The 27,038-nt window shown below is 36.6% G+C and overlaps 1 protein-coding gene and 1 non-coding gene across 2 annotated transcripts in view; both read right to left on the reverse strand.

The window, feature by feature from the left end:
• The window catches only part of ADGRL3 (adhesion G protein-coupled receptor L3), an 868,464-nt gene that overhangs the window by 119,734 nt on the left and 721,692 nt on the right, over nt 1-27,038 (reverse strand). The window contains exons 14-17 of the mRNA XM_049709340.1: nt 12,400-12,583; nt 11,340-11,462; nt 5,952-6,160; nt 5,080-5,256 (exon numbers count right to left, since the gene is read on the reverse strand). Coding sequence (XP_049565297.1) covers nt 5,080-5,256; nt 5,952-6,160; nt 11,340-11,462; nt 12,400-12,583 — 693 coding nt within the window. The remainder of the gene's footprint in view (nt 1-5,079; nt 5,257-5,951; nt 6,161-11,339; nt 11,463-12,399; nt 12,584-27,038) is intronic.
• On the reverse strand, nt 20,944-21,046 carry LOC117200895 (U6 spliceosomal RNA). The gene has a single exon (XR_004482673.1). It is a non-coding gene; the product is annotated as a U6 spliceosomal RNA (small nuclear RNA).

Here is a 27,038-nt window from a genome sequence, read left to right on the forward strand (position 1 = left end):
AAAAAGTAAAAATACTTTTTTGAAAAGCAAGTACTTTTCTTCATATGCAACTGCAGAACCTTACAGTGTATTTTCTTCTAACCTAGAAAAAGTGTAGTTATAAAATATTTGACACACAGAATCCATGGTATGAAGTTAAAAATTTCCAAATTGTCATTGTTTTAAATCAATACTAAATTTAAAAAGAAACACAATGATTTTAAATAGCAAAATAATGCCTATACTTGGACTGGGGTAAAGTTGGGGTAGGGGCAATAGGATATACTAAGCTCAAAAGAAAAGAGAGGGAGAAAGAGAGAGATGCAAGCATCTAACTAAGGAAAGTGAAGCCTTTTAAAGATAATAAAAATCAATGTCAAGTTGAACTGACAGAAATGAGTAGTGAGACTTTTTTTTTATTATCCCCAAAGAATTATAATTTGGGTAGAGGAAAAAGCTATAGGTGATATAAATTGTCAGACCATTTTCTAAAGCATTTGTTACTGTGCTCTACAAAACCATAGTAGAAATGTTAATTAGTCAATTAGTTTGAAACTTATGATCCTGCAAACTAAAATACCCCTCCCACAAAGAGTGTTCACAAAGAGAATCACTGGTATGAGAAGAGACAGACATTTGAATTTAATGTATTCAACACTCTACTGAACAACAGACAAATAAACATGCAGGTGATTCCAATAATGGAAAATTTTTTAAAATGCCATGCATACTACCACAGTTTGATATAAAATTATATAACTTTCCATAATTATTACTTTTGTATCTAAAAGAGAAGACAACCAAATGTTTCCTTAGACAAGAGAAGTAGAGAAAACTCGAAAGTAGTTAGTCAGCTGTGTTCCTGAAACTGAGCAGGACCCTGTGGGGCTCCTAGGCACAAAATTCTTTCTGTGCCCCCCATTTCTTGTTTGTAGGAAATAGGCTTCATTCAACCTTCATGACATTCCCCTGAGTTCCAAAGGGCAGGTTCAAACAGTTGCTAATCAGGGAAGGGAGGGGATGCAGAGACAAGGGAGAAGCAGTCAAGAAACAATAGGGGCGCCTTGGGGCAGGATCCTGGTTCCTCCTCAAGAGACACATATAACAATATCTTTGAGCTCTTCTGTAGAACCAACCCCCACCCCCCCTGCCAAATGGAGGATGTTAACTACTTGATGAAGCATTCTTCATTGCAGAGAGAAGGTCATAGTTCGATAACCTGCAGAACCACAGAAGCCTATCACAAGACCACCGGATGCCAAATGATTTCTGGATTGAAGGAATGCAGGCCCTGCACGCACACTGATCCTTATCAGCAACACTGCCCCTTGAACCATTACTATAAGACTCCTTACAACCCCACCCCCAGGTGGGGACACACACTTATGAGGGCATTAGTCCACTGTGGGCCCCTATCCCTGGCAAAAGAATAAAGCTATTCCTTTCTACTTCACCCAAAACTTAGTCTCCGAAGTTCAACTTGGTGCCGGTGCACTGAGGCCGGGTTTTGGCAACACTGCCACCTTGGGGCATTCCTTTCCTTCTTTTATCTGCTCAAATTGACCTATGAAATTGACCTCAGATTGACCTCAGAGCTATGAAACCTCTCTGAGCACCCCATTCAAAAACCAGCCTGAATACTTCTCTCCATTGATAAAGTATAAATTGACTGAGGCCAGGGACGTGTTTTGCCTTATTTCCCACAGTATTTTGTGGGAGTGGGATAATCTGAAATTTTAAAAGGGTGGACAGGGAAAGCCTCTTTGAGAAGGTTACACTGGAACAAAGACTTGAAGGAGATGAGAAAGCTGACCTTGTGGCTATCTGAGGGGGTGAAGGGTAGGAGAAGGGAAACTTTAAGTCTAACCTGAGCAAGCCTGATGCGTTTGTGGAAAGGCAAGGAAGCCAAGTGAGCAAGGGGAAGAGTAGTAGGAGAGTAGGTCAAGAGTTGCTAAAGGGGTCAGGATTTGGGACTTTGCTTTTATTGAAATAAGAAGTTATTCAGGTTGGATCAAAGGTGTGAAGTACTTGATCTGCATTTTAAAGGGATTACATTATGGCTTTTTGAGAATAAATCAGAAGAGAGACTCACATTTTAAGAGTATCCCTCTGGCAATTACGCTGAGAATAAATTTAAGAAGGACAAGAAATAAAGCAAGGAGACCAATTAAAGGGCTGTAACAAAACAGCAGAGGAGGGCTTGCCTGGTGGCACAGTGGTTGAGAGTCCGCCTGCTGATGCAGGGGACACGGGTTCGTGCCCCGGTCCGGGAAGATCCCACATGCCACGGAGCGGTTGGGCCCGAGAGCCATGGCTGCTGAGCCTGCGTGTCCGGAGCCTGTGCTCCGCAACAGGAGAGGCCACAACAGTGAGAGGCCCGCATACCGCAAAAAAAAAAAAAGAAAAAAAAAAAAAACAGCAGAGGAGAGAGGATAAGGGCTGGAATCCAGGTGGTAGCAATGAAGATGCTAAATCTGGCAGGATATGCTCATGAGATTGGGTGTGCAGTGTGAGTGAAAAGAAACAAATCAAAGATGGTGTATGGTTTAGGGCTGGAGCACCTGGAAGAACAGAGTAACCATTTACTAAGAAGGAAAGGACAGATGGGAAAACACCAAAAGTGTAGTTCTAGGATTGTGACCCTTATTAGAAATCTAGGTGGATATATCAAGTTAACTGTTGAATCTAGGAGTCTGGAGTTAAGAAATGGAGATGGAAGTCTGGAAATTATGAGATGATGTTTACAGCCATATGGACATATGAGATCAACTACAGAGAAAGAATGGATAGTGCCTAGACTACATCTAGGATTACGCTCCGGGTCAGAGCAACAAGAGGCTGTGGAGATGAGGAACGAGTAAAGGAAGCTAAAAAGGACCAGCTGCTGAGGAAGGAAAGAAGCAAGAGAGGATGGTGTACCCAAAGCAAAGTGAAGAAAATCTTCCAAGAATGTGCTTGATACAAATTCTCCACAGGTTACCTTACTAAATTCATCCTACTCATCCTTCAGAGAAGGTCACTTTTTTGATAAGCCCTCTCTGACCAGTCCTGCCTTAGATAGACGATCCCCCTCTGTGTCCCTAAATCACAGCGTGGGCCTCAATTATAAGATTTATCACATTTATGACAGCAGCTCCACTTCTCTGCCCTTTCTTTCCCCTCAGAAATGCAAGTTCCATGAGGGCCAGAAGCTTCACCAGAATGCTGGAATCTAGTGATATCTCTGGCAAATCAGGAGGAAGTTACATTTATTGACAGCCTATGGTGTAGCAGGCAACATGTCAATACCTTTACTCAGGTGTTTGAAAATTGTTAGTAAAAAAAAATGAAGGAAGTACTGAATGAATAGCAGAGGTAACAGATGATGATAGAAAAGGCAACTCAGTACACAGGTAGAACCCTGGAGTGAAGACCCACGCATTAGGGCACCACAGCTTAATAGCAATAGCAACAAGACTACTCAGCTAATCCTTCTTGCTCTCATCAAGCAAAATTTTTGAATATAATTTTGTTTCCTTTATAGATTTTCCTGTGGAGTTAGGAAGTGATAACTAGCAAGCACAAATATCTGTTCTAACTGGCTGTTGCATATCTCACTGTGCATGAATAAATTAGCATACATTTTTAGACATTAGTCTAATGTAAATTTGGTTGGTTTGTTTCCTTTTGGACTTCCAGGGATGATCATTCTGCTTGTTTTTCGTTTTTCAAGTGCCAAAATCATGTTGTGTGATCAAGATGGGAATGACCCAGGCAATTGCAAGAGATTGTGATACAAGAAACCCAGGGCATGCTTACTGAATGACTGACTGTCAAAGGAAAATATTGATTTCCATCTATTTTTATCTCTTGTTGACACACAGTAATGGTCACAGTCAAGATTCTTGCATGGACTGGGTAGAGATTGTTATGCAATGAACTGAGCAAAAAATTATTTTTTGTGGTTGCTTGAAATATGATCCATTTTTCTGTTTGAATTTATTCCCTAAACTGAAAAGATAGAATCCTAGAGCCATACGAATACATTCCAGGTTTAAACCTAACATTTGTTAGTGTAGCCAATCTTACTAAGCTTGATCAATGCGTGAAGCTCTGAAAAATTACGGTTTGTAGTCCTTTAAAGATCAAACTTGACTGTGTTGACACAGCTAAGGTAATTTATTCCTAAGGTCCTGAGTGGGCTTGGATTTGGTCTCCCTCTAAGATACCTGCATCATCTCTAAGTTCAACAGAGTCAAAGAAAATTTTGGATGAAATTATTGGATAAATGGTATCAGGTGGATAAAACCTTTGCCATGGTTTTCATGTTTTAAAATGTATTGGACAGTGATACTTTCTCAATTTTTATTGACATCAGGAAGATGAGAATTCACAAGTATATAATTTCTTGTTACTAACCCATCTATCAATTTCTATAACCAAGCTAATAATCCCTTTGTATTTTTATGTCCTAAGTATATCCAGAATCTAAATCCTCTTCCTGCCTTCCAAGACAACCAGTCACCTGGCAAGAGACTGATGCAGCCAAGTTAGCCACGTTTCTGATTTTGGAAACAAACTATCACCTAGATTTTTCTTTAGAATAGTGTCTTCTTGAATGGACAGAACGATTACATTATGTTAGAATTTGCCAGGCTCTATGTATTACAATGCTTTGTGTACTGTGTTTAACAGCTATTTTCCCAAGACTCATTTTGAGAGTATTTAATCCCACGCACGGCTCCTTAGTCTTCAGCCTACCAGATCCCAGCTTTCTAACCCTATCACACTGGCCTTTGGTGCTGGGGTCCTACCTTGCCCTGTTCATGAGGATATGGTTTGATATTTACTCACACAAAATAAAAGCAGGGAAGAACATGGGAAGTTTTCTTAGCAAAATTTTATTTTATAAGCAAATTTCAATTTTATGAACTATATTGATAATAGAAAAAAAGGGTTCTTTGACTCATCAATAGGATATGGGTTGAACAACAGAGAGTTCTTGAATAGAATTACCGTGAAAGTAGAAACACACTCAAGTTGGACATGGAGTTAGGACTTTTTACAGTTAATGTCTTAACTGTATGCTAAGCCATTTTTATTTTATGGTATGTATCTTACCTTAACTTCCACATGTGCCATCAGTACTGCAAAATTGGTTAGGTGGTTACAAGAGCATGTAGTATGTGTCTTATTTGTTGTCAGGAGCCGACAGCCTTGGGTTGACCAATAACCTGTCATTGTGCGCTTGGAATAGCTCCAAAATGAACAGTTAGGATTGAAGTTTTCCTCAGACTGCTACAGGAAAAAAACATCAACAAAGCCAATAACTACTTTTTGATCATGTAAGTTAGGTAGGCATTTTCTTTACATCTAACACAACTTCACACTATGTTTCAATTTTTGTGGAGAGGTCTACCAGAGTTTTCATATTAAGTGGGGCTTATCAATTCTAAGCAAATTTGAATATATGTTATTTATTCCCCCTGATTAGAGGTGAATTCATTTCTCAAAAGTAATATTGAAGGAATACTAGTATCATTGTCTCCGAATCACATCAATTAATTTATACTGCAAAGCAAAGAATTGCTCTATACAATGAACTTCTGATAGCATGGTTTTAAAAAAATCTTTGTTCAATTTACAATACAATCCTTGCATATACATAAAAATATATCTACACACAAAGACATAACTACTTGTAACATCAGTTGAGCTATGCTGAGTTCCACTGAACATATTGCTAGCTCTTTTTAATTATAGAGAAGCATTTATAAATCCATCTATGAATGTTGTTACCTTAAATATACACATATACAAGAATTATTCTCCTCCCTCATTTTGGAAAAAAAATCACTAATCAGTTTATAGACAATGAATTGCTATATGTCAAAAAATAGGGAAAAAGAAAAAGGAAATTAAGACACTTCATGCTCTTGTTATAACAAATATAGATAATGTGGACAAAAAACTTCACATGCCATTTTTTTTACCTTGATGTGTTTAACAGTGAACACCACAGGATCAGCCAAATAAACCTTATTACTGAATTCTTTGTTTATTGCTGCTGTAATAACTGGGGAATTGACGATAACAGAATGATTGGTGGACATAGCCTCTGTTCCCAACTTCATGCTGGCATTCTCCGTGGACAAATAAGGACCCAAGTTGTTATACAGGACAAAGGCCACTCTGATCTCTCCTAAAATAAGTACATATAAATTGGGAAGAAACTGATTAGCTTGTACATCCCACTTAAATTAGAGAGTTCTAATTAGATTGTAATCAAATCTGTATAATATATATATATTCACAACAAAATTCAAATATTCATTTCAACCAAAGTGCCAAGTCATTAATGAGGAAAGCCAAATGATACTGAAACAACTACGTATCAGTATTTTAAAAAAATATGAACCTCAATCCCTAACTTATTCCATACTCAGAACTTAATTCAAGATGGATCACAGTCCTAAATATAGAAATCAGAACCACAGAGCCTCTGGAACAAAATATAGGATACCTTTGTGATCTTGGGAAGGCAAAGATGCCTTGGATAGGACTCAAGAAACACTAACCGTAAAATAAAAAATGGTGAACTAAACTTTATCAAAATTGAAACTTTGTGCCTATAAAAATACAGCATTAAGAAAATGAATAGGCAAGCCACAAACTAGGAAATATATATACACATATGACTCAAATATATAAAGCATTTCTGCTACTCAACAGTAAAATTATAAATAACATACTAAAATGGAAAAAGACATAAAAACACCCTTTAAAAATAGATATATAAAAAGCTAAATGGGACTTCCCTGGTGGCACATTGGTTAAGAATCTGCCTGCCAATGCAGGGGACATGGGTTCGAGCCCTGGTCTGGGAAGATCCCACATGCTGTGGAGCAACTAAGCCTGTGCGCCACAACTACTGAGCCCGTGTGCCACAACTACTGAAGCCTGCACGCCTAGAGCCCATGCTCTGCAACAAGAGAAGCCACTGCAATGAGAAGTCCGCATGCTGCAATGAAGAGTAGTCCCTGCTAGCCACAACTAGAGAAAGCCCATGTGCAGCAACAAAGACCCCACACAGCCAAAAATAAGGATATAAATAAATAAATTTTTTAAAAAGCTAACAGACACATAAAAATTAACATCATTAGTAATTAGGGACATAAAAATTAAAATCATATTGAGATACCATTTTATACCCACTAGGATCTCTGAAATCCACACTATAAAATACTAGCCACACTAATGTTAGTAAAAATGTGGAACAAATGAAATTCTGCATACTACTGGTGAGAGTGTAATATGGTTCAACTACTTGGAAAAATGTTTGGCAATTTCTTACAAAGTTAAACATATATCTACCCTTCCTAGATACATGAAAATATATATCCACAAAGAAAAAATGTTGTATAAGAATGTTTATAACATCCTTATCCAAAACAGCTCCAAACTAGAAACAACTCAAAAATCTATCAATAGGAGAGTAAATAAATTATGGCTTATTAAAATAATAGAGTTACTATACATCAATAAAGAACAAACTAATGATAGATGGACCATCATGACTGAATCACAAAAATATTATACTGAGATAAAGAATACAGACAGAAAGAGTACATACTGTATGATTCCAGTTACATGAAGTCTAAGAACAGGTAAAATTTGTCTTTAGAAATAGTAATGAGAAGAAAGTAGTTCATCAGGTGGGGAGATGGGGTGAGAAGAGTGAAAAGAGATATCAGGACATTTTCTGGGTAATACATGAGATTTTCATCTTAGTTTATGTGGTGTCACAGAAGAATGTACAACTGTCACATTCATCAAGCTAAACACAAGATATGTGCCTTTTATTTTATGCAAATTACAACCAAAACAAAACAAAGATTCAAAATCTTTACCTGTGGTTGCCAAGGGGGAGATGGTGTGAGGGAGGGATGGATTGGGAGTTTGGGATTAGCAGATGCAAACTATTATATATAGAATGGGTAAACAAGGTCCTACTGTAGAGCCCAGGGAACTATATTCAATATCCTGTGATAAACCATAATGGAAAAGAATATAAAAAGAATGTATATTATGTATAACTGAATCACTTTGCTGTACAGCAGAAATTAACACAGTATTGTAAATCAACTATACTTCAATAAAATAAATTAAAAAAAATCTTTGTCTTAAACTTCAATTATCATGCTCTTTTAAGATCACTATCTCCATACCTCCTTCTACCTTATTTTTTTTCCCTTATGGTGATCTTTTACAAGTAATCCTCTGTAAAGTTAACCTTCTTTTAGGATGTTTTTAAAATTTTGTGTCATTTCCTTTCTTAAAATAAGTCAAGCCCTATGTTTTACTTCCAGTATAAATTCATTTTGGTGGATCCCCAAGAGACAGGAACTGCACTGACCACTGTGGTAACTAAGACGAGGAAGCCCCAGTCCTTATCCCTGAATCTTAGAGTCAAGTGGGTATAAAGACAATAAATTTTTTTTTCTCCATTTTTTTGAGGAGGAAGGGAGCTGTCTTGCTCTTGCTCTCATGGAGACCATCTCCTAGAGAAAGAGTCAGACAATAAGCAGGCAACTTAAAAATAATAATAATAAATAATAATATAATTTCATATAATGGTAAGTAAAAATGCTATGAAGAAGCGCTGGCAGAAAATGGCTAATGGGAAAATAGTGATTGGGAAAGAGTAGTCCACCTTCGAGAACATAGGAAAAGCTTTCCTGAAGGGTTAAGATTTATAATGAGCAGTGAATGACAGAGAAGTTTCTATAAAAAGAAATATAAAAGATGCATTCCAGAAGCAAGAAAATGCAAACATCTGATGAAGGAACACTCTTGGTGTGTTTGAGGAATAGAATCAAGACTGAATTAGGGAACCCTGTGCACTGTAGATAAAAATATAATTGATATAGCCACTATGGAAAATAGTATGGAGAGTCCTCAAAAAATTAAAAATAGAACTGCCATATGATCAGCAATTCTACTACTGCGTATTTATCTGAAGCAAACAGAAACACTGACTTGAAAAAACCTATGCACCCTCATTTTCATTGCAGAATTATTTATAATAGCCAAGACATGTAAACAACCTAAATGTCTACTGATGGATGAATGGATAAAGAAAATGTTATATATATAATTATACATAGAGATATAAAATGGGGAATGGAATATTATTCAGCCATAAAAGGGAAATTTTGCCATTTGCTATAACCTGGATGGACCTTGAGGGCATTATGCTAAGTGAAATAAGTCAGATAAAGGTAAATATCTCACTTACATGTGGAATCTTACAAACAAACAAAAACATAAAGAAAACAGACTGCTAGTTGCTAGAGGTGAGGAGTGGGAGTAGGCAAAATGGGTGAAGAAGGTAAAATGTAAAAACTTCCATTTATAAAATAAACAAGTCATGGGGATGTAATGTGTGGCATGGTGACTACAGTTAATATTGGGTTGGTCAAAAAGTTCGTTTGGGGTTTTCTATAATATCTTACGGAAAAACTCGAACAAACTTTTTGGCCAACCCAATAATACTGTGTTGTCTATTATGAAAGTTGACATAAGAGTACATCTTAGGGCTTCTCTGGTGGCGCAGTGGTTGAGAGTCCGCCTGCCGATGCAGGGGACACGGGTTCGTGCCCCGGTCCGGGAAGATCCCACATGCTGCGGAGTGGCTGGCCCCGTGAGCCATGGCCGCTGAGCCTGCGCGTCCGGAGCCTGTGCTCCGCAGCGGGAGAGGCCACAACAGTGAGAGGCCCACGTATCGCAAAAAAAAAAAAAAAAAAAAAAAACAGACGTGAGGTGGAGCAGCTGAGGCAGGAAGGAAGCGGGCTGGGGAGCATGTGGTAGGCCTGTTAAGTCACTTGATTTCATTCTAAGCATAACTGGAGGTGAACTGGTCAGACTCATGTTTCAGGAAGAACACTTTGTCAACAGGACATACTGTTGTGGGGCAAGAGTCAAAGAAGGGAAACCAGTCAGGAAGCTAATGCAGGAATCTGATTTCGTGTTATAGAAAATCTTATTCCACACTCATGTGTATAAAATTGATGACTAATAAGGACCTGCTGTATAAAAAAATTAATTAAATAAAATTCAAAATTTTAAATAAATAAATAAATAAAAGAGTAAAAAAAAAAGGAAAATCTTACTGCTGCCTCAAAATTCACAGTTAATTTAGCAACATAGTACTATTTATAAATTCAGTCTTATAAGATTTCCAACACTTATAAAGAATTTTGTTCTGCTGGTAACAAACATAATTTGTTTTTCTTGATATTATTTAACAGTCTCTTCTTTTTTCAAAACTATTTACCTTGTAATATGAAAAATCAGCTTTCAGTTGGTTGCTACAACCTGAAGTCATCTTCCTATCACCTAGCAGGTTAAAGGATCTCACTTCCTTAGCAAAAAATATGTTTAAAAAATTTTAGGGACTTCTGTAAAGTGGCACGGTGGTTAAGAATCTGCCTGCCAATGCAGGGGACAAGGGTTCGAGCCCTGTTCTGGGAAGATCCCACATGCCGCAGAACAACTAAGCCCATGAGCCACAACTACTGAGCCCGCAAGCCACGACTACTGAAGCCTGCACGCCTAGAGCCTGTGCTCCGCAACAAGAGAAGCCACTGCAATGAGAAGGCCCGTGCACCGCAATGAAAAGTAGCCCCCCTTCACCGCAACTAGAAAAAGCCCACGTGCGGAAATGAAGTCCCAGTGCAGTCAAAATATAAATAAAGAAAATTAAAAAATAATTAATATTAGTGAGGCTTCAGACATACTTTCTCTGTGGGATTATTTATTTACTTAATTTTAATCATATTCAATGAATAAAACCTAGTACTAAATCAATCGATATCTACCAGTTCCATTCCCCAAAAGCATCTCCTTACATTTGTATTTTTTATATGCTTTGCAAAGGAAAATCATAGAAACACCCTCAAAAAGAAGTTAATAAAGAAAAAACACATATAATTTTAAAATTACAAGTAAAATTTCCATTTGAAATTTTAGAAACAAAATCTGTCAACTTGGTGAGAGTTACTCCTTTTAAGGAAAAAAGTCAGAACATCTGGATTTTGTTGTTTATTAATTTCCCTTACATTCAAGTTTCTGATATTTTTCTACAACTGAAAATTAACAACAATTTCAAAATCTAATTGAGAATTTTGTAGAGCAAATATCATTGCAATATTGTTGGTGCAGGAGCTAAGAAAGAGGAGGAAGAGGAGGTGAAGAAAGAGAACAGTGTAGTGAGAGGAGAGGAGAGCTTTTAGATAGCAGACCTAAAATTTGAAGCCAAGATGCAATGAATTAATGACAAGTTCAATTCCATCAAGCTTAATAAATAAATTCTAACCTACCATTTCGGCCATTTTGTTTTAGAGTATTTGCAGAGAGCTGGATAGTGCTTCCATGACCCATGTTTTCTGGAAACTTTAGGTCTTCTAAGTTTCCTTCAGTGCTCAGCCTTGCAACCTCCAATTCTATTAATGGCAAAGACATAATCAGTGGTCGTTGAGAAACATGACAAGTTTAAGATAATCTAATTATTGAAATATTTCTGAAATCAAAACACTGGAATTAATGTTCTGTCTGCCATACTTTATAGTACTTCAGTCTTCTATTTAGAAGTTTTTTTAGTGTTTTAATTTTTTTCAAAATAAAGCAAATAAAAGCTATTAAAATCAGGTAGATAAGAATACAAGGATAGCAATTATAAAGTCTAGACTTTAAAACTCAAGCTCAAATCCTTACAATTTGTCATTGACTATAAGTTGACTTTCAAAATGTTATCTTTATTTTATGAATTAAGTGAAAATCCTTTTATAATCTAGAGCTGTACTATTATGTCAATATTGACTTATCTTTAAATGTAATAAGTTTGAAATAGCTTTATCAAATGTTCTGAAATAAAACTGTCAGCTACATCCTTAGACACATTAAAAATAGATTTATACTCTTTATGAGCCAATAACACAATTATCAAAAATTGTTTTATCACCTTCATGTAAATGACTGGCTTCTTTATAGTTTATAATTCAGAGACATTCTTATTATAACTGAAGTGACCCATAAGGATAAAATTTTAAATACTACTGTACATACATAGATACACACATACATAAAAACTGAAAAAAAAAATACATGGACCTCATTGTAAGTGATCTCAGGCTAATATATTCAATATTGGAATGTCCTTAGGAGGATACATACATGATTATGAGGATACTTCTAAGCTAATGATAGGTGATACCCTCCTAATTATAGAAAAAGGATAACTTATCTCCACTGAAATAAAGTATCACTCATGATATCTGGTCCGCTATCGATGATACTTTTTTCTTTTCTCTCTTCTGCTGAACAAGATGATAGCTTTTTCTTGTCCCTCTCTGGCCCTTCTGTAGAACAAAGGCCACTTACGAATATTGTCTGTGTTCTCCCTGACGATGTCAGTCTTCAAAAGGTTATCAGCCAGCACAAAAGCACTTTCCTCCACAGTGTCAAGCAACATGGTGGCTGCACGTAGCTGATCACTTGTAGTCAGATCTCTCCAGGCATTCAAGGCTTGTGGCTGGAGGAGGTTGTTAACTGTCTCGACCATTGCCTACGAAAGGATGAACAGAATGACTGAGGTCTCTAGTGAACCCGCAGGGCTGTCAGAAATCCAGGCATACATGTTGCCCAGCAAGTAAGGATCAGTGGTGTGCATGAGTTCAGTATTGTCCCAGCCTCCCCTGTGACATGCTGCAGTGGAAGCATTCATTATTTTGCTCTGTAAGACCCTAGCTGAGATTTTGCAAGGCAACAGGAAAAGCTGCTTTTGTTCTGAAGGACAACAAATAGATCCATGGTTGCTTCTTAAAATCAATAGCAAAGGCTTCAATAAGACTATAATTACATAGTTAAATTATTTGGTTGGTGAACTGTTGGCAAGTAATTTAAACTAATACTTTTATCACATCACCACAAAAAAAATGATTTTCTCTATACATCACCATAAAACTAGATGCTAAACATAACAGAAATCAAAAGGATGACTATAGACAGAACAATACAAGAATCTGTCGCCTATAGGTTGAAAGACTTTGAGCAAACCAATTTTTTTTCTTAGTCAGCTAGTAAAATGTCAGGATAGGGAAAATATCAAAGCATACATACTCCCAGGGGCTTTGGATGTGTTACGTGTGGAGAGAAACCTTCGTGCTGTTTATTACTAGGAAGGGGAATAAACAGTTGGAACTTGCTACCTATGGCCCTCAGGTGTTTTTCCTTAAAAAAAAAACAGCAGTAGGTACACTCACACATAGAGATAAGGCACCACATTTCTCTTTGCTTCATCCAAAAGAATCATCTTTCTAGTTACAATTTATATATTTCCTGTGGTTAGCTCAATACTCCAGGTTACAAGAAAAGACAGTTCTTCCAATAAGGTCTTCTTAAGGTTTCACTCAAACATAGAGAATTGCAAAACAGAAAAATACAACACCGGCAGTTTGAAAGTGATCATCCTTGAACCTGTTGATTATCAAATACGCATCTAATCTGGAAATGAAGTTGAATAAACAGCCAACACAGGCAATTTCCAGGCAGCACATAGGTGTTTAGAAACAGGACTCACATTATTGACACTGTTGGCAGAGGGACAGGGAAAGACTGGAGAAATATCCATTACAGCTGCAGTGTTTTCTTCTGGCTGGTGTTTTTATAGTAACTAAGTAACAACTGTTAAAAATTCAGCTTCATAATGAAACACCTTGGCTGCCAATTAACACCAGCTTCAAAAACTAATTTGCCTTTTGATAAAAATTGTTTTTCTTGATATTTTTCCCAGCTATTCCAAGTTCTGGCCAAAAATCATCATCACCGGACTTTTATGTAAAATAGTTCTACTTGCAACTTGAGTATTTTGCATCATTTAAAAAAAAACCTCTCGAGTTTAATGACTGGTTATTTTCACATAGTATGCTTAGCTCTGTCACTTGTTCTGGGTTTAAAGCATGACCTAGAAGCCAGACAAAAGCATTTCTGGATCACAACAATCTGATCTGCTTTTCAGGAAGTTTTCTATGGGGTGATGCCAACAGGATATGCCAAAAAAAGGAGGTGCCAGATAGAAATCAAACAAAAAGAGGTTTAGGTATTTTCTGACGCCAAACAGAGGACACTGACCTCTTGAGTGTAAGGAAGTATTCTTTCTGGGATTAGATGATCCTCTGAATTCATTAGAAATGCTCTGAAAACCCCATATGAAACAGAAATTATGCCTGTGCTTTATGGAGCAGCCATTTTAATGTTAGTGAATAATCTTACATTGATTAATTTAAACCTTACCTCAGGGAAAAATTTTTGGGAATAATGCAATGTTTCTGTTCTGCTCTTTATTGCTTTTAATGTTTTAAATTTTAAAAAGGCAAAAGGAGGAAAGAAAGAAAAGAAAAAAGAAAAAGAAGCAACTATGGTCAACTCTGGGAATGTTCTAAATAGAAAACTGTTTACAACAGACTGCTTTAGCTAAAATACTGTCTTTAAATTGACAGCAAATAAATCAAACACACCCCATTATCTTAGTTTTGCAACTGAAAATGTATAAGGTGCAATATTTTTTCATAGTTAAACATTTTGTATACATTTCAGCAACTGCATCTTCCCAAATAAAATATAGTCTTTAGAGAAGTTTTCTATTAAAGGCCAAAGGATTTCCAAGTTCATCACAGAAACGACAGACTTAAAATATGGCCCTAAATCCTGGGTGGGTTAAGACACAAATCTAATATTTATTTATTCATAAAACAGCACCTGTTATGATTGCCCAAGTACAACTGAAAGGAAATGTCAACACAAGAATTGAGAGAGAGAATTCTCTAGTGCTAAAATCAGTGTAGGATTTGGAACTACACCTGCTGAGTTTGTAACTGGACGCTGCCACTTTACTAATTGTGTGCTGTTGGGCAAGTTACTTCACTTCTCTGTATTCACCTGTAAATTGGAGATGATAATATAATCATTTCATAAGGTTGCCTGGCTCATAATAAGTGTTTAGGGGCAATCTTTACTTCATTTGATATCGAAGTCCAGTGTGGGAAGAAAAGAGGTCTTCACTGAATAAAGCACAAGTCATACCCGATAATTGCAAAATATTCACACTGAAGTGAGATCTGGAAGGAATACCTCTTCTACAATGCAATCTTCATAAACAGACCTGTCACACAACTTTACTACTAAGGAACGGGCGGAACATGTGTATTAAATAGTTCATAATGTGCGTTCCAGAGGCTTGAACTAACTGACCTGTTTTCTGCTAGTGAGACAGCACAATTAAGTCAATCTTAATAGCTTTATAATTGATGCAATTTGTGTAAGCTTTCCAAAGGTTGCTGATGTGTCCCTGTTACCAATTTAATGAAGGCCAATTAAATAGGCACAACTCTTCGATGGTAAAAGAATATATTTCGTTTTCCCTATATATTTTGCATTTATATATTTAACCCATAAATAATGACATCTGGTAATTAAGTTTTCCATCTTTTTTTTCTTTTTTGGTCAAACTACTTATTTCCATTGCTTTCATTAGCTCAACAACATTGCTTTAAAGAACAGGTTGATTTTCATTGTATTTGGTTACAAAGAAATGAGCTTGACTACACTTAGAACCAAAGTTGAACAGGAAATATACAATGAATTTGATTAAAGTGAGGTGCTGTGGCATTACTTTACTGTCCAACAGCTCTCATTAATTTCTATTTTCTGCTATAATTTTTTTTCTGACCTAAAATTTACATTCTATAGTTGGACGGAAATAAGATTGGTTCTGAATATATCTTAAAAAAATTTATATTCTCACCACAATGCTTTGATCCAGAAGGAAAAAACAAACAAACAAAAAACACCTAATGGTTTTGACATGTATAGACTGAAATAATCTAAATTTTGAGAAGTTAATTTAGTCAACAATATCTTTGCCAGAAGCTAAATGTTAATTCACTCCATTATCTTTTTTAAAACACTAGAAACTGAATAGGAGATGGACATTGGAAATGTACACTCTGGTTCTGCCACTAAATTTGTGTGCCTTTGAAGAAATTGATGTTTTCTAACCCATCAACAATGTGTGAACTACAAAAGAAAATAAAACTCATCGTGTTTCAATTCGAGGGTGGTTAGGGGCATTCTACTATTGGATATTACTCTCCTCATTATACAGTTTATGGACTAGACTCTAAAGTCACTTTTTTTTTTCAGTCTTTATTGAATTTGTTACAATACTGCTTCTGTTTTATGTTTTGGTTTTTTGGCCAGGAGGCATGTGGGATCTTAGCTCCCTAGCCAAGGGATCGAACCTGCTCCCCCTGCGTTGGAAGGAGAAGTCTTAACCACTGGACCACCAGGGAAGCCCCTAAAGTCACTTTTGACTTTATAAAAATCAAATATAAATTAGGAAGTGTGAAAAGTCACTTAGATTCATACCAGGATCATGTACATAACATACCCTTCTGGACATATATTTGTATTACACAATATTATTGAAACTCTTAAGCAAATTCATTTGACTAATTTTACTCAGAGCATATAATTGTAGTATGTTTGTTAAAAGATGTTATAAACTGTATGATCACACTTTATATATTTCAAAAGGGAACATGTACTTATTTGTTATAACTACTGTGAAAAATTTTGGAGAAAAACAGCTATGTACCCTTCCAGTAACAACTTTTGTCATTTTTCCAGGAGAATGTGCTTGTGAAATAGTCTAGGATTCCTTGGCAAGAATACATAAAAGGGAGCTTCCCTGGTGGTGCAGTGGTTGACAGTCCGCCTGCCGATGCAGGGACACGGGTTCGTGCCCCGGTCCGGGAAGATCCCACATGCCGTGGAGCAGCTGGGCCCGTGAGCCATGGCCGCTAAGCCTGCGCATCCGGAGCCTGTGCTCCGCAACGGGAGAGGCCACAACAGTGAGAGGCCCGCGTACCGCACAAAAAAAAAAAAGAAAGAAAAAGAATACATAAAAGCGTCCATGGTTGAAGTAAGTCAGAAAGAGAAAAACAAACACCGTATACTAACACATATATATGGAATCTAAAAAAACCTAGGGGCAAGACAGGAATAAAGACGCAGATGTAGAGAATGGACTTGAGGACACAGGGAGGGGGAAGGGTAAGCTGGGACGAAGTGAGAGAGTGGCATGGACATATACACACTACCAAACGTAAAATAGATAGCTAGTGGGAAGCAGCCGCATAGCACAGGGAGATCAGCTTGGCGCTTTGTGACCACCTAGAGGGGTAGGATAGGGAGAGTGGGAGGGAGGGAGACGCAAGAGGGAAGAGATATGGGGATATATGTATAGCTGATTCACTTTGTTATACAGCAGAAACTAACCACACCATTGTAAAGAAATTATACTCCAATAAACATGTTAAAAAAAAAAAGGATCCATGGTGAAAAACATATCAATTGCACTTCTTACTGAGGTGAGCTGTAAATCTTAAACTAGGTAAGCAGAACCACCTGGGAAACTTAGTTACCCTTCTTCCTTTGCTTGAAACCACTAGAATAAAGATCCAAATAGAATGAATGTCTTGTGAAAAGATATACAACTATACCACCATGGTATTTTTCTGAAGACAAGCTTTTTGATCATGATCTCATTCAGGTTTTAACTCAGGTATCAACTGCTCAAAGAGGTCTTCCACTATCAGCATATCTAGGCAGAGTCTCCCACTCTTAAATCCAAGATCTGTTTTGTTTTCTTTGTATCATGTATCATTATCTACGATATGTCAGATATTTATTTACCTACAGGACTCTCTCAGTCAAGATCTCTCACTCAAGAAAAGGCAAGCTTCATGAGGGTGGTGACTGTGTCATCTGTAAGTGCCAAAAACTCTGCCTGGAACATAATAAGTGTTCAATAACTCTTTGCTGAATGACTGCCATCCAGTGAAGATTCACACATGAGTTTTCTCCCTTTTCACACCAGCAGAAAACAAATCTCTGATTTTATAAGAGCAAAGATTATCTAAGCACAAATGAAAAAACCTATTAGCTAGCCAATGTTATCTGAATCTTTATCATTTCAGAGACTCAATGTCACAACAGGCTCCGATTTTAGTGCTTATTCACCTCTAACAGAATTATCCATATTTGGGTCTGGCATTCTCACTAGCTTATGATGTCCTCAGGGGATACATCATGTTCATTTGTATTTTTCCAGGGTAAATTTTAGTGCCTTGAGACATTTTGGGTATTCAATAAATGCCCATTAAACAAAAATAACCTATTTTTAATATCAAATCATGAATAAAATAGGGAAACTGAAAACATCTTCGTTTAGTTCTATAACTTTTTGTTGTGTCTCCCGAGAAGTCTTCTGAGTGCTCAGATATCAGCATGGTTTGGAAGGAAGGCAGGGTGAATTACAGGGAATTAAGGAGAAAAGCAGAAGCACAGGTTATTGTAGTGAATGCAGATCACTATCCATAATGACAATATATTCTACAAAAAGCTTTCCACAATGTTTTATTTATTTATTTTGGGTTTTTTTTTTTTTTTTTTTTTTTGGCTGAGCCACGTGGCCTGTGGGATCTTAGTTCCCTGACCAGGGATTGAACCCATGCCCTCTCAGTGAAAGCTCAGAGTCCTAACCACTGGACCACCAGGGAATTCCCCCAAACGTTTAAAAATGTACCAAAGCTCACTTTCAATGCAACTCAATGATGTTTTATTAAATATGTATGATATGCAAAGAACTAGGGAAGTCACTGTTGCGTGAGGTTAGGAAAAATAAGGAAAACATGGAATCTGTTCTCAATTTGCCTGTACTCCAAAGCAGAAGGTAACCACGTCATATGGGACAAAAAGTAATGAATTCTTGATGAGGAGGATCAAGAAAAGACCCCAGAGGTGTTTGGTTTTGAGTGGGACACTAAAAGATGAATAAACTTTCTTTAACTATGATGAGGAAATTTGAAGCTAAGGAACATAACAAGCAAGTTGATGATAAAAAAAAAAAAAAAGAAGGTACCAAGGCAAGCTATTTGTTTGGTTTGAGGCGAGGAGCATGTATGGTGCATGGAAAGATAGTTTAAGAGATGAGTACAGTGAGAGAAATGGTAAGTAGAAGTCAGGTTTTAGAAGATCTGCAGTATGATGGAAGTTTGGTTTTTATTGTGTAGAAAATGTACAGCCATTAAAGATATTTAAGCAAAGGAGTTATAAGCTTAGATCTTAAGTTCTTCAGTTCATTTATTATATTTTTAAGTTCTCTTGTGTTAAAATAAAGCAAAGATTTATATATATGCAGATTATCATCAGGCAGCCCATTAGAAAGTTAAGAGCAAATGTTTCCTACTAGTAGATAAATTTAAATTAATAAATTGCTGACATCCTTTTGAAAAAATGCCTAGTAACATGAAATTTTATTTTACTCTTTACTTCCACATCTTTGTTTTTTGATGTGTTCTCCTGAATGCAATATTTCTTTATCAATATATACAGTAATCATGCTGAACACTGTTATTTTCTCACTATATTGTACATATGGTTACGTTTAAATATATTTCATGTATAAATTTCAGGATATATAGAGAAAGAGAAATAAGTCTTCAGGTCTTCTCTACTCTCATTTCTTGCTTTCTCACTATATATATATATGTGTATATATATATATATGTGTATATATATATATACACACATATATATATATAGAGAGAGAGTTTACATTGATTTATAATTAAAATAAAAAAATAAAAACAATTTTTCTTTCATTCTTCATTTTTGACTTCTTGATATAAAGTTTATTAGTTGAGAATAAAATAAAATAGAGTAAAAGTTTACAATCATTCCTGAATAATGCACATTGTACTCCAATTTATGTTTAGACATTGATTCGAATCGAAAATTTAAAGGTCAAATGTTAGAAGTCTTCAAAACAGTTTTAAACTTGCAGGTTTTTTATTAGAAGTCAAGATGAGTGACTGATAATTTACACATCTGATCAATAAACCTAAGGTTCTTTTTATAATCACTGTCATTTAATATTACTAAGCATATAAAAACCACTAATCTCTGAACTCCCTTTTACATTACAGTGAAGTGTTGGTATCTTCAAGTCTTAAATTAGATTGCATAACACAACTGACCTTAATATAGTAATAAGAACTTTTAGTAGTAGAACAAGGTGAAACTAAAATTTCATAGAAATGACTCTGCCTCTTCAAGAAACCCCTTGTTATTTAAAAATGTATTATTTTTTAGCAAACTGTAATTGTATTATTTTTTAAATCTTATTTAGAGTTAAATGATTGAACACTGTCAAATCTATGCTGTTTTATAGGAATTAAATGGAGCTATAAACTTGACTCAAACTTTCTGCTAACTCAATATTCATTCAACAAATATTAACTAAGTACCTTCAATTGGGATACTGCAAGAAGGACAGATATTCTCCCTTCCCTCAAAGTGGTAACAATATAGTGAGACCACTAAATAAAATACGACATGACAAGCATTATAATAGTGGAAACACGGGGTTCAAGCGTTGTATTAGGCTCCAGGAAGTAAAATTTCAAGCTTAAATACAACATTGACCAAACAGGCAAGGGGTAAACATGTGTTTATACATACAGAGGTGAAAGAGAACAGGCATCTCAGAGGAAATGAAAAAAAATTCCTTACAGTAGAGCAGAGTGCAAAGGGTTCAGTGACAAGATTAGTAAGTGAAGGCTAGTTTTCCAAGAGGCTTGCAAACCTTGTTAAGATATTTGCAATTCTTCCAAAAGGCACCAATAAGTCACTGAAAAATTTAAGGTAGGGGAGTGATATAAAATACAATGGTTAATATTTACTGAGTGTGTTCCAGACTGTCATCTAAATGCTTTTTATGCATCAGCTCCTTTAATTTTGAGAATAACCCAACAGGTAGAAGTAGTTATTATTCTCATCTTGCAGTGAGAAAATTGAGACTCAGAGAAGTTTTTGTTTTTTTCTTTCTGTCATCCTTATGCAGGGGCCATGCTAATCTTCTCTGTATCGTTCCGATTTTAGTATAATGTGCTGTCGAAGCGAGCACGAGACTCAGAGAAGTTAACTTGCTAAAGGCTAATTAGTTAACATAGGGCAGAACCAGGGTTCAAATCCATGCATTCTGGCTCTGGGAATGGAGAAAAATAGAGATTCCAAAAATATTTAAAACAATTTGTTGATTAATTTACAGTTGGAAAGGGAAATGAAGTGAAATGCACAGAATTTGGGGGTAGGCAATGAGGTGGCACTCACTTAAAATGGGAATAAAGGAAAAGGAGCAAATTTTTGATTGTTAAAAGGTAGAGGATGTAAGTACATGTTGGGGGAAAGTGTGCAAAACATGATGAATTCAGGTTTGTTTATTTTGAATGCAAAGTACTTGAATTGAATTAATTTAAAAGGTCTAGAGAAGACTTGTAGGGGAGAAAAGTAACCTTCCACTACCCTCTTAGGTTCGGTGACAAGACCTGAGAATTAAACTGACATAGAGTAACAGGAAAAAAGCACACAAGTTTTATTTAATACAAGGGATACTTCATACGAAAAATAAAGACCTGAAGAAGTAGTTAGGACTGAGAGTTTACCTGCTTTTTTAACCAGAGAATGATAAATTTGTGATGAAGTGTAAACATAAAGGAAAAGGGATTAAGCTACTAGGGGCACTAAATTGTGGGAAAGCGACTAGGAAATACATGGGGGAAACAAGTGGAAAATAAGGTTATTTTCATTTTTGTACATTTTTTTGCTCAGATCCATTTTGGCATTGACTCCCACTCTCTGGTGATAAGAATGTTCTGCACTTCCTGGCACATGGAAATTTTACGATCTGCTTTTAGATAGAAAGGGGGGGATCAGAAAGCCCTTCTTCATCTGCTGTTTCTCAATTGCCTTTAGTTCAAAATAATGTGCCAAAGTGACAGGTTTTGGGGTGGCATATTCTTAACCTCTTCAGTCTGCAGTTTACTAAGATATCTGCTCTTGGCATACAGGTTTAGGCATCATAAATTCAGGAAGCTCATTGAAGCCACTGAGATGTCTGACATTACCCAGATAAACTGAGTAGAAGGAGAAGAACTGATGACCTAGAAACACTAATGATAAAGAAGAAAATGTAGAAAGAATAGTCGACAACTGAGATGAAGAAAGAGTAAGTTGCCAGAAGAGTGTGGTATCACAGAAGTCAAGGGGAGATTGTTTCCATCAATTTCAAAATGAACTCAATCATAAAAGTATCAAAAAAGTCCTTCTTGGGCTTCCCTGGTGGCGCAGTGGTTGAGAGTCCACCTGCCGATGCAGGGGACACGGGTTCGTGCCCCGGTCTGGGAAGATCCCACATGCCGCGGAGCGGCTGTGCCCGTGAGCCATGGCCGCTGAGCCTGTGCGTCCGGAGCCTGTGCTCCGCAACGGGAGAGGCCACAACAGTGAGAGGCCCGCGTAACGCAAAAAAAAAAAAAAAAAAGTCCTTCTTGAAATAATAACTCTAGATTTTTTTCTGGGTAACTAGTAAAATGGTTGTAAAATAAAGAGTAAAGCTATGGAGAAGCTACTTTTGAGGGATAATCAGTTCAATTTTAAGTATCTTTACTTTGAAGTAGGACATTTATTCATTCAATAAGTATTTCTTGAGCATTTAATATGTCCCAATACTGTTCTAGACTCTTGATATACATCTTAAACAAAGCAGAAAAGGAGAAAAAATCCTAGAACTAAATGTTCTGGCAAGGAAAGTAAACTTAAAATCAGATAGATTTATCTATCTATCTATCTATCTATCATCTAACTATCTAGTAAAATAAAAGTAAAATATACATGATAGGGGGATCTAGAGTTAGGGGTAGGGTTGGGGACAGGGTAGCTTGTGGTTTTACCTAGGATGGTCCAGTGGGCCTCCTTGAAAGTGTAACAATTTAAAAAAGGCAAAGTTGCTGAGAGAGTTACCCATGCAGATACTTGGAGGAGATATTCCAATCAGGGGGAACAAACAGAATAAAAGTCCACAAGTGGAAACATGCTCTGCATGTTCCAAAACCTTAAGGAGGCCCATGTTTGGAGCTTTTTACAGAAAACAGGAGGGGTAGGACTGAACCACATCAATTGAGTAGGCAAACACTGCACAAAAATGTAGTTTTCAGGTGAAGACTGGGAATTCAGTTATAAATGGAGGTGTCAGAAAAAAAAATGTGAAGATGTTGAGAAGTTAGCTTGAAATGAATTTTGGAGTTCAGGAAAGTGGTCTGTGCTACAGATAACATTTGTGAGTCTTAGGAACATAGGTGGTATTTAAATCAATGAGCTCACCCAGGGAGTGTGGGGACAAAGAGAAAACAAGAATAGACTGAGCTAGGAGGCACTCCAACCCAAGGGTTTGGGAGAAAAGGAACCAACAAAGGAGACTGGAAAGAAGTATCAAGAGGAGGAAACCCAAGAGAATGAGCTGTCCTGATCAGAATGTATCAAGGAAAAGGGAGTGGGGAGTGATCAACTGTGTTGGATGTTTCTGATTGGTTAAGTACGATGGATTGACAATTGACTACTGAGTTCAGCAGTATGAAATCCTTAATGACCTCAGCAAGTGCAGTTGCAATAAGGTAGTGAGGGCAAAAGCCTGATGAGGTGAAATCAAGAGAGAATACGAGGAGAGGGATTGGTGATAGTGAGTGTAGACAAGTGTTTTGAGAATTTCTACTGCAGTGGAAATACCAGCAAGCAATAGGAAACATTAGCCAGAAGCCTCAATTGAAAGGTAAATATTTAGAAGTCACTTTTTGTGTGCTAAGTAGAATTTAAATGGTATTGGGGATATAGAAATAAAAGTGGCACTGTTCCTTTCCAAGGAGCTCTGAAATACAAAAGTGAACAGATATTAAAATATAGCTTGACAACATTTAGAGAAGAGCTAACACCCATCCTTCTCGAACTCTTCCAAAAAATTGCTGAGGAAGGAACACTCCCAAACGCATTCTATGAGGCCACCAACACCCTGATACCAAAACAAGACAAAGATACTACAAAAAAAGAAAATTACAAACCAATATCACTCATGAATATAGATGCAAAAATCCTCTACAAAATACTAGCAAACAGAATCCAACAACACATTAAAAGGATCACACACCATGATCAAGTGGGATTTAACCCAGGGATGCAAGGATTCTTCAATATACGCAAATCAATCAATGTGATACACCATATTAACAAACTGAAGAATAAAAACCATATGATCATCTCAATAGATGCAGAAAAAGCTTTTGACAAAACTCAACACCCACTGATGATAAAAACTCTCCAGAAAGTGGGCATAGAGGGAACCTACCTCAACATAATAAAGGCCATATATGACAAACCCACAACAAACATCATTCTCAGTGGTGAAAAACTGAAAGCGTTTCCTCTAAGATCAGGAACAAGACAAGGATGTCCACTCTCAGCATTATTATTCAACATAGTTTTGGAAGTCCTAGCCACGGCAATCAGAGAAGAAAAAGAAATAAAAGGAATACAAATTGGAAAAGAAGTAAAACTGTCAAACTCTATACACTGTTTGCAGATGGCACAATACTATACATAGAGAATCTTAAAGATGCCAGCAGAAAACTACTAGAGCTTATCAATGAATTTGGTAAAGTTGCAGGATACAAAATTAATGTACAGAAATCTCTTGCATTCCTATACACTAATGATGAAAAATCTGAAAGAGAAATTAAGGAAACACTCCCATTTACCATTGCAACAAAAAGAATAAAATACCTAGGAATAAACCTACCTAGGGAGACAAAAGACCTGTATGCAGAAAACTATAAGACACTGATGAAAGAAATTAAAGATGCTACCAACAGATGGAGAGATATACCATGCTCTTGAATTGGAAGAATCAATATTGTGAAAATGACTATACTACCCAAAGCAATCTACAGATTCAATGCAATTCCCATCAAAGGAAACCACAAAGAAGACGAAAAGACAACCCTCAAAATGGGAGAAAATATTTGCAAACAAATCAATGGACAAAGGATTAATCTCCAAAATATATAAACAGCTCATGCAGCTTAATTTAAAAAAAAAACAACCCAATCCAAAAACGGGCAGAAGACCTAAATAGACATTTCTCTAAAGAAGACATACAGATGGCCAAGAAGCACATGAAAAGCTGCTCACCATCACTAATCATTAGATAAATGCAAATCAAAACTACAATGAGGTATCACCTCACACCAGTTAGAATGGGCATCATCAGAAAATCTACAAACAACAAATGCTGGAGAGGGTGTGGAGAAAAGGGGACCCTCTTGCAGGGTTGGTGGGAATGTAAATTGATACAGCCACTATGGAGAACAGTATGGAGGTTCCTTAAAAAACAAAAATTAGAATTACCATATGACCCAGCAATCCCACTACTGAGCATATACCCAGAGAAAACCATAATTCAAAAAGACACATGCACCCCAATGTTCATTGCAGCACTATTTACGATAGCCAGGTCATGGAAGCAACCTAAATGCCCATCGACAGGCAAATGGATAAAGAAGATATGGTACATATATACAATGGAATATTACTCAGCCATAAAAAAGGAATGAAATTGAGTCATTTGTAGAGACGTGGATGGATCTAGAGACTGTCATACAGAGTGAAGTAAGTCAGAAAGAGAAAAACAGATATCGTATATTAACGCATATATGTGTAACCTATAAAAATGGTACAGATGAATTGGTTTGCAGGGCAGAAATTGAGACACAGATGTAGAGAACAAACGTATGGACACCAAGGGGGGAAAGCAGCGGGGTGTGGGGGTGGTGTTGTGATGAACTGGGAGATTTTGATTGATATGTATACACTGATGTGTACAAAATGGACGACTAAGAAGAACCTGCTGTATATAAAAAAAATTAAATTAAATTAAAAAGTATATACAGCTTGATAATTGCTGTAATAAGAGGAAAAGCGAGGATGTATAAGAGGGCATTTATCCAGACTAGGTGGGAGAAAGAATGCTTCTTTACAGTCACTGGCTTATAATGTAGGTGTTGGCAGATAAGTCAACGTTAATGAGAAGAAAGGATGGAGAAAGGAGAACAAATATAGAAGTAATCCAAGCAGAACATAACTGTGCCTTAAAAGGCACAGAGACATGAACTGCAAGTACTTAGGTGGTTTGGGAGTGTAGAATCTAAGAATATGGAAGGGGTCAGCTAAAGGTATGGGAAAAGAGGAGTCAAATTCTCAAACACCGTAGTCCAAAACAGGAAATTTTTTCTTTAGTGAAAAAGAGAGTAATGGACAGTCTTTGAGTGGGATCAAGTCTTAATCAGATTTGCATCTTCAAAACATTATTCAGCAGTAGGGAGAATGGAATGACAAATTTCTAAGTGTTTAAAGTGGTTGATTAAGGTTTTTTGAGAATTACCTACATAAAGGTGATAACTGAGCAGCAATAATGAGTATCAGAGAAAAACTAAATTTGCAACCAAATTAATCTTGCAAAAATCTACTGTCACAACCCTAGTTAAAACTCTTCAATGGCATTCAGAATCTTGACTCCTTCCCATAGATTTCCTAGCCCTGTATTCTCCTTCAACCCATTGCTTCAGGCAGATTATCCTTCTTTCTATTTCCAGAACTCTCCAACCTCACTTGGCCATGATGGGTGACCTCTGATTCTAGAATGCTTTTTCTCTAGATAGGCACATGGCTGATCTCTTACTGCCAGGAGTCAGCTGCACTGTCATCTCCCAGATACACACAGTCTAAAGTAACCAAGCAGTTACTTTAACTCATGATTCTGTTTTAATTCTCTGCATAGTACATCGGCCATTATCTTCTTTTATTATTTTGATTGCTTTACTGTCTATTTCCTTCCCAAACTCCAGTTTGCAAAACTAGGATGTGAGCTCTGCAAGAATAGTAATCCTGTCTGTCTTTACCTTTGAATCACTGCACCTGGTACAGTGCCTGAAGCACAAGCGCTCAACAAATATTGTCTGAGTGAGTAAATGAATGAATATTTCTATGCTCTTTTTAAGTATACACACTAATTATTT

This window comes from Orcinus orca, chromosome 4 (genome assembly GCF_937001465.1).
Source record: "Orcinus orca chromosome 4, mOrcOrc1.1, whole genome shotgun sequence".
NCBI classification, from domain to species: domain Eukaryota; kingdom Metazoa; phylum Chordata; class Mammalia; order Artiodactyla; family Delphinidae; genus Orcinus; species Orcinus orca.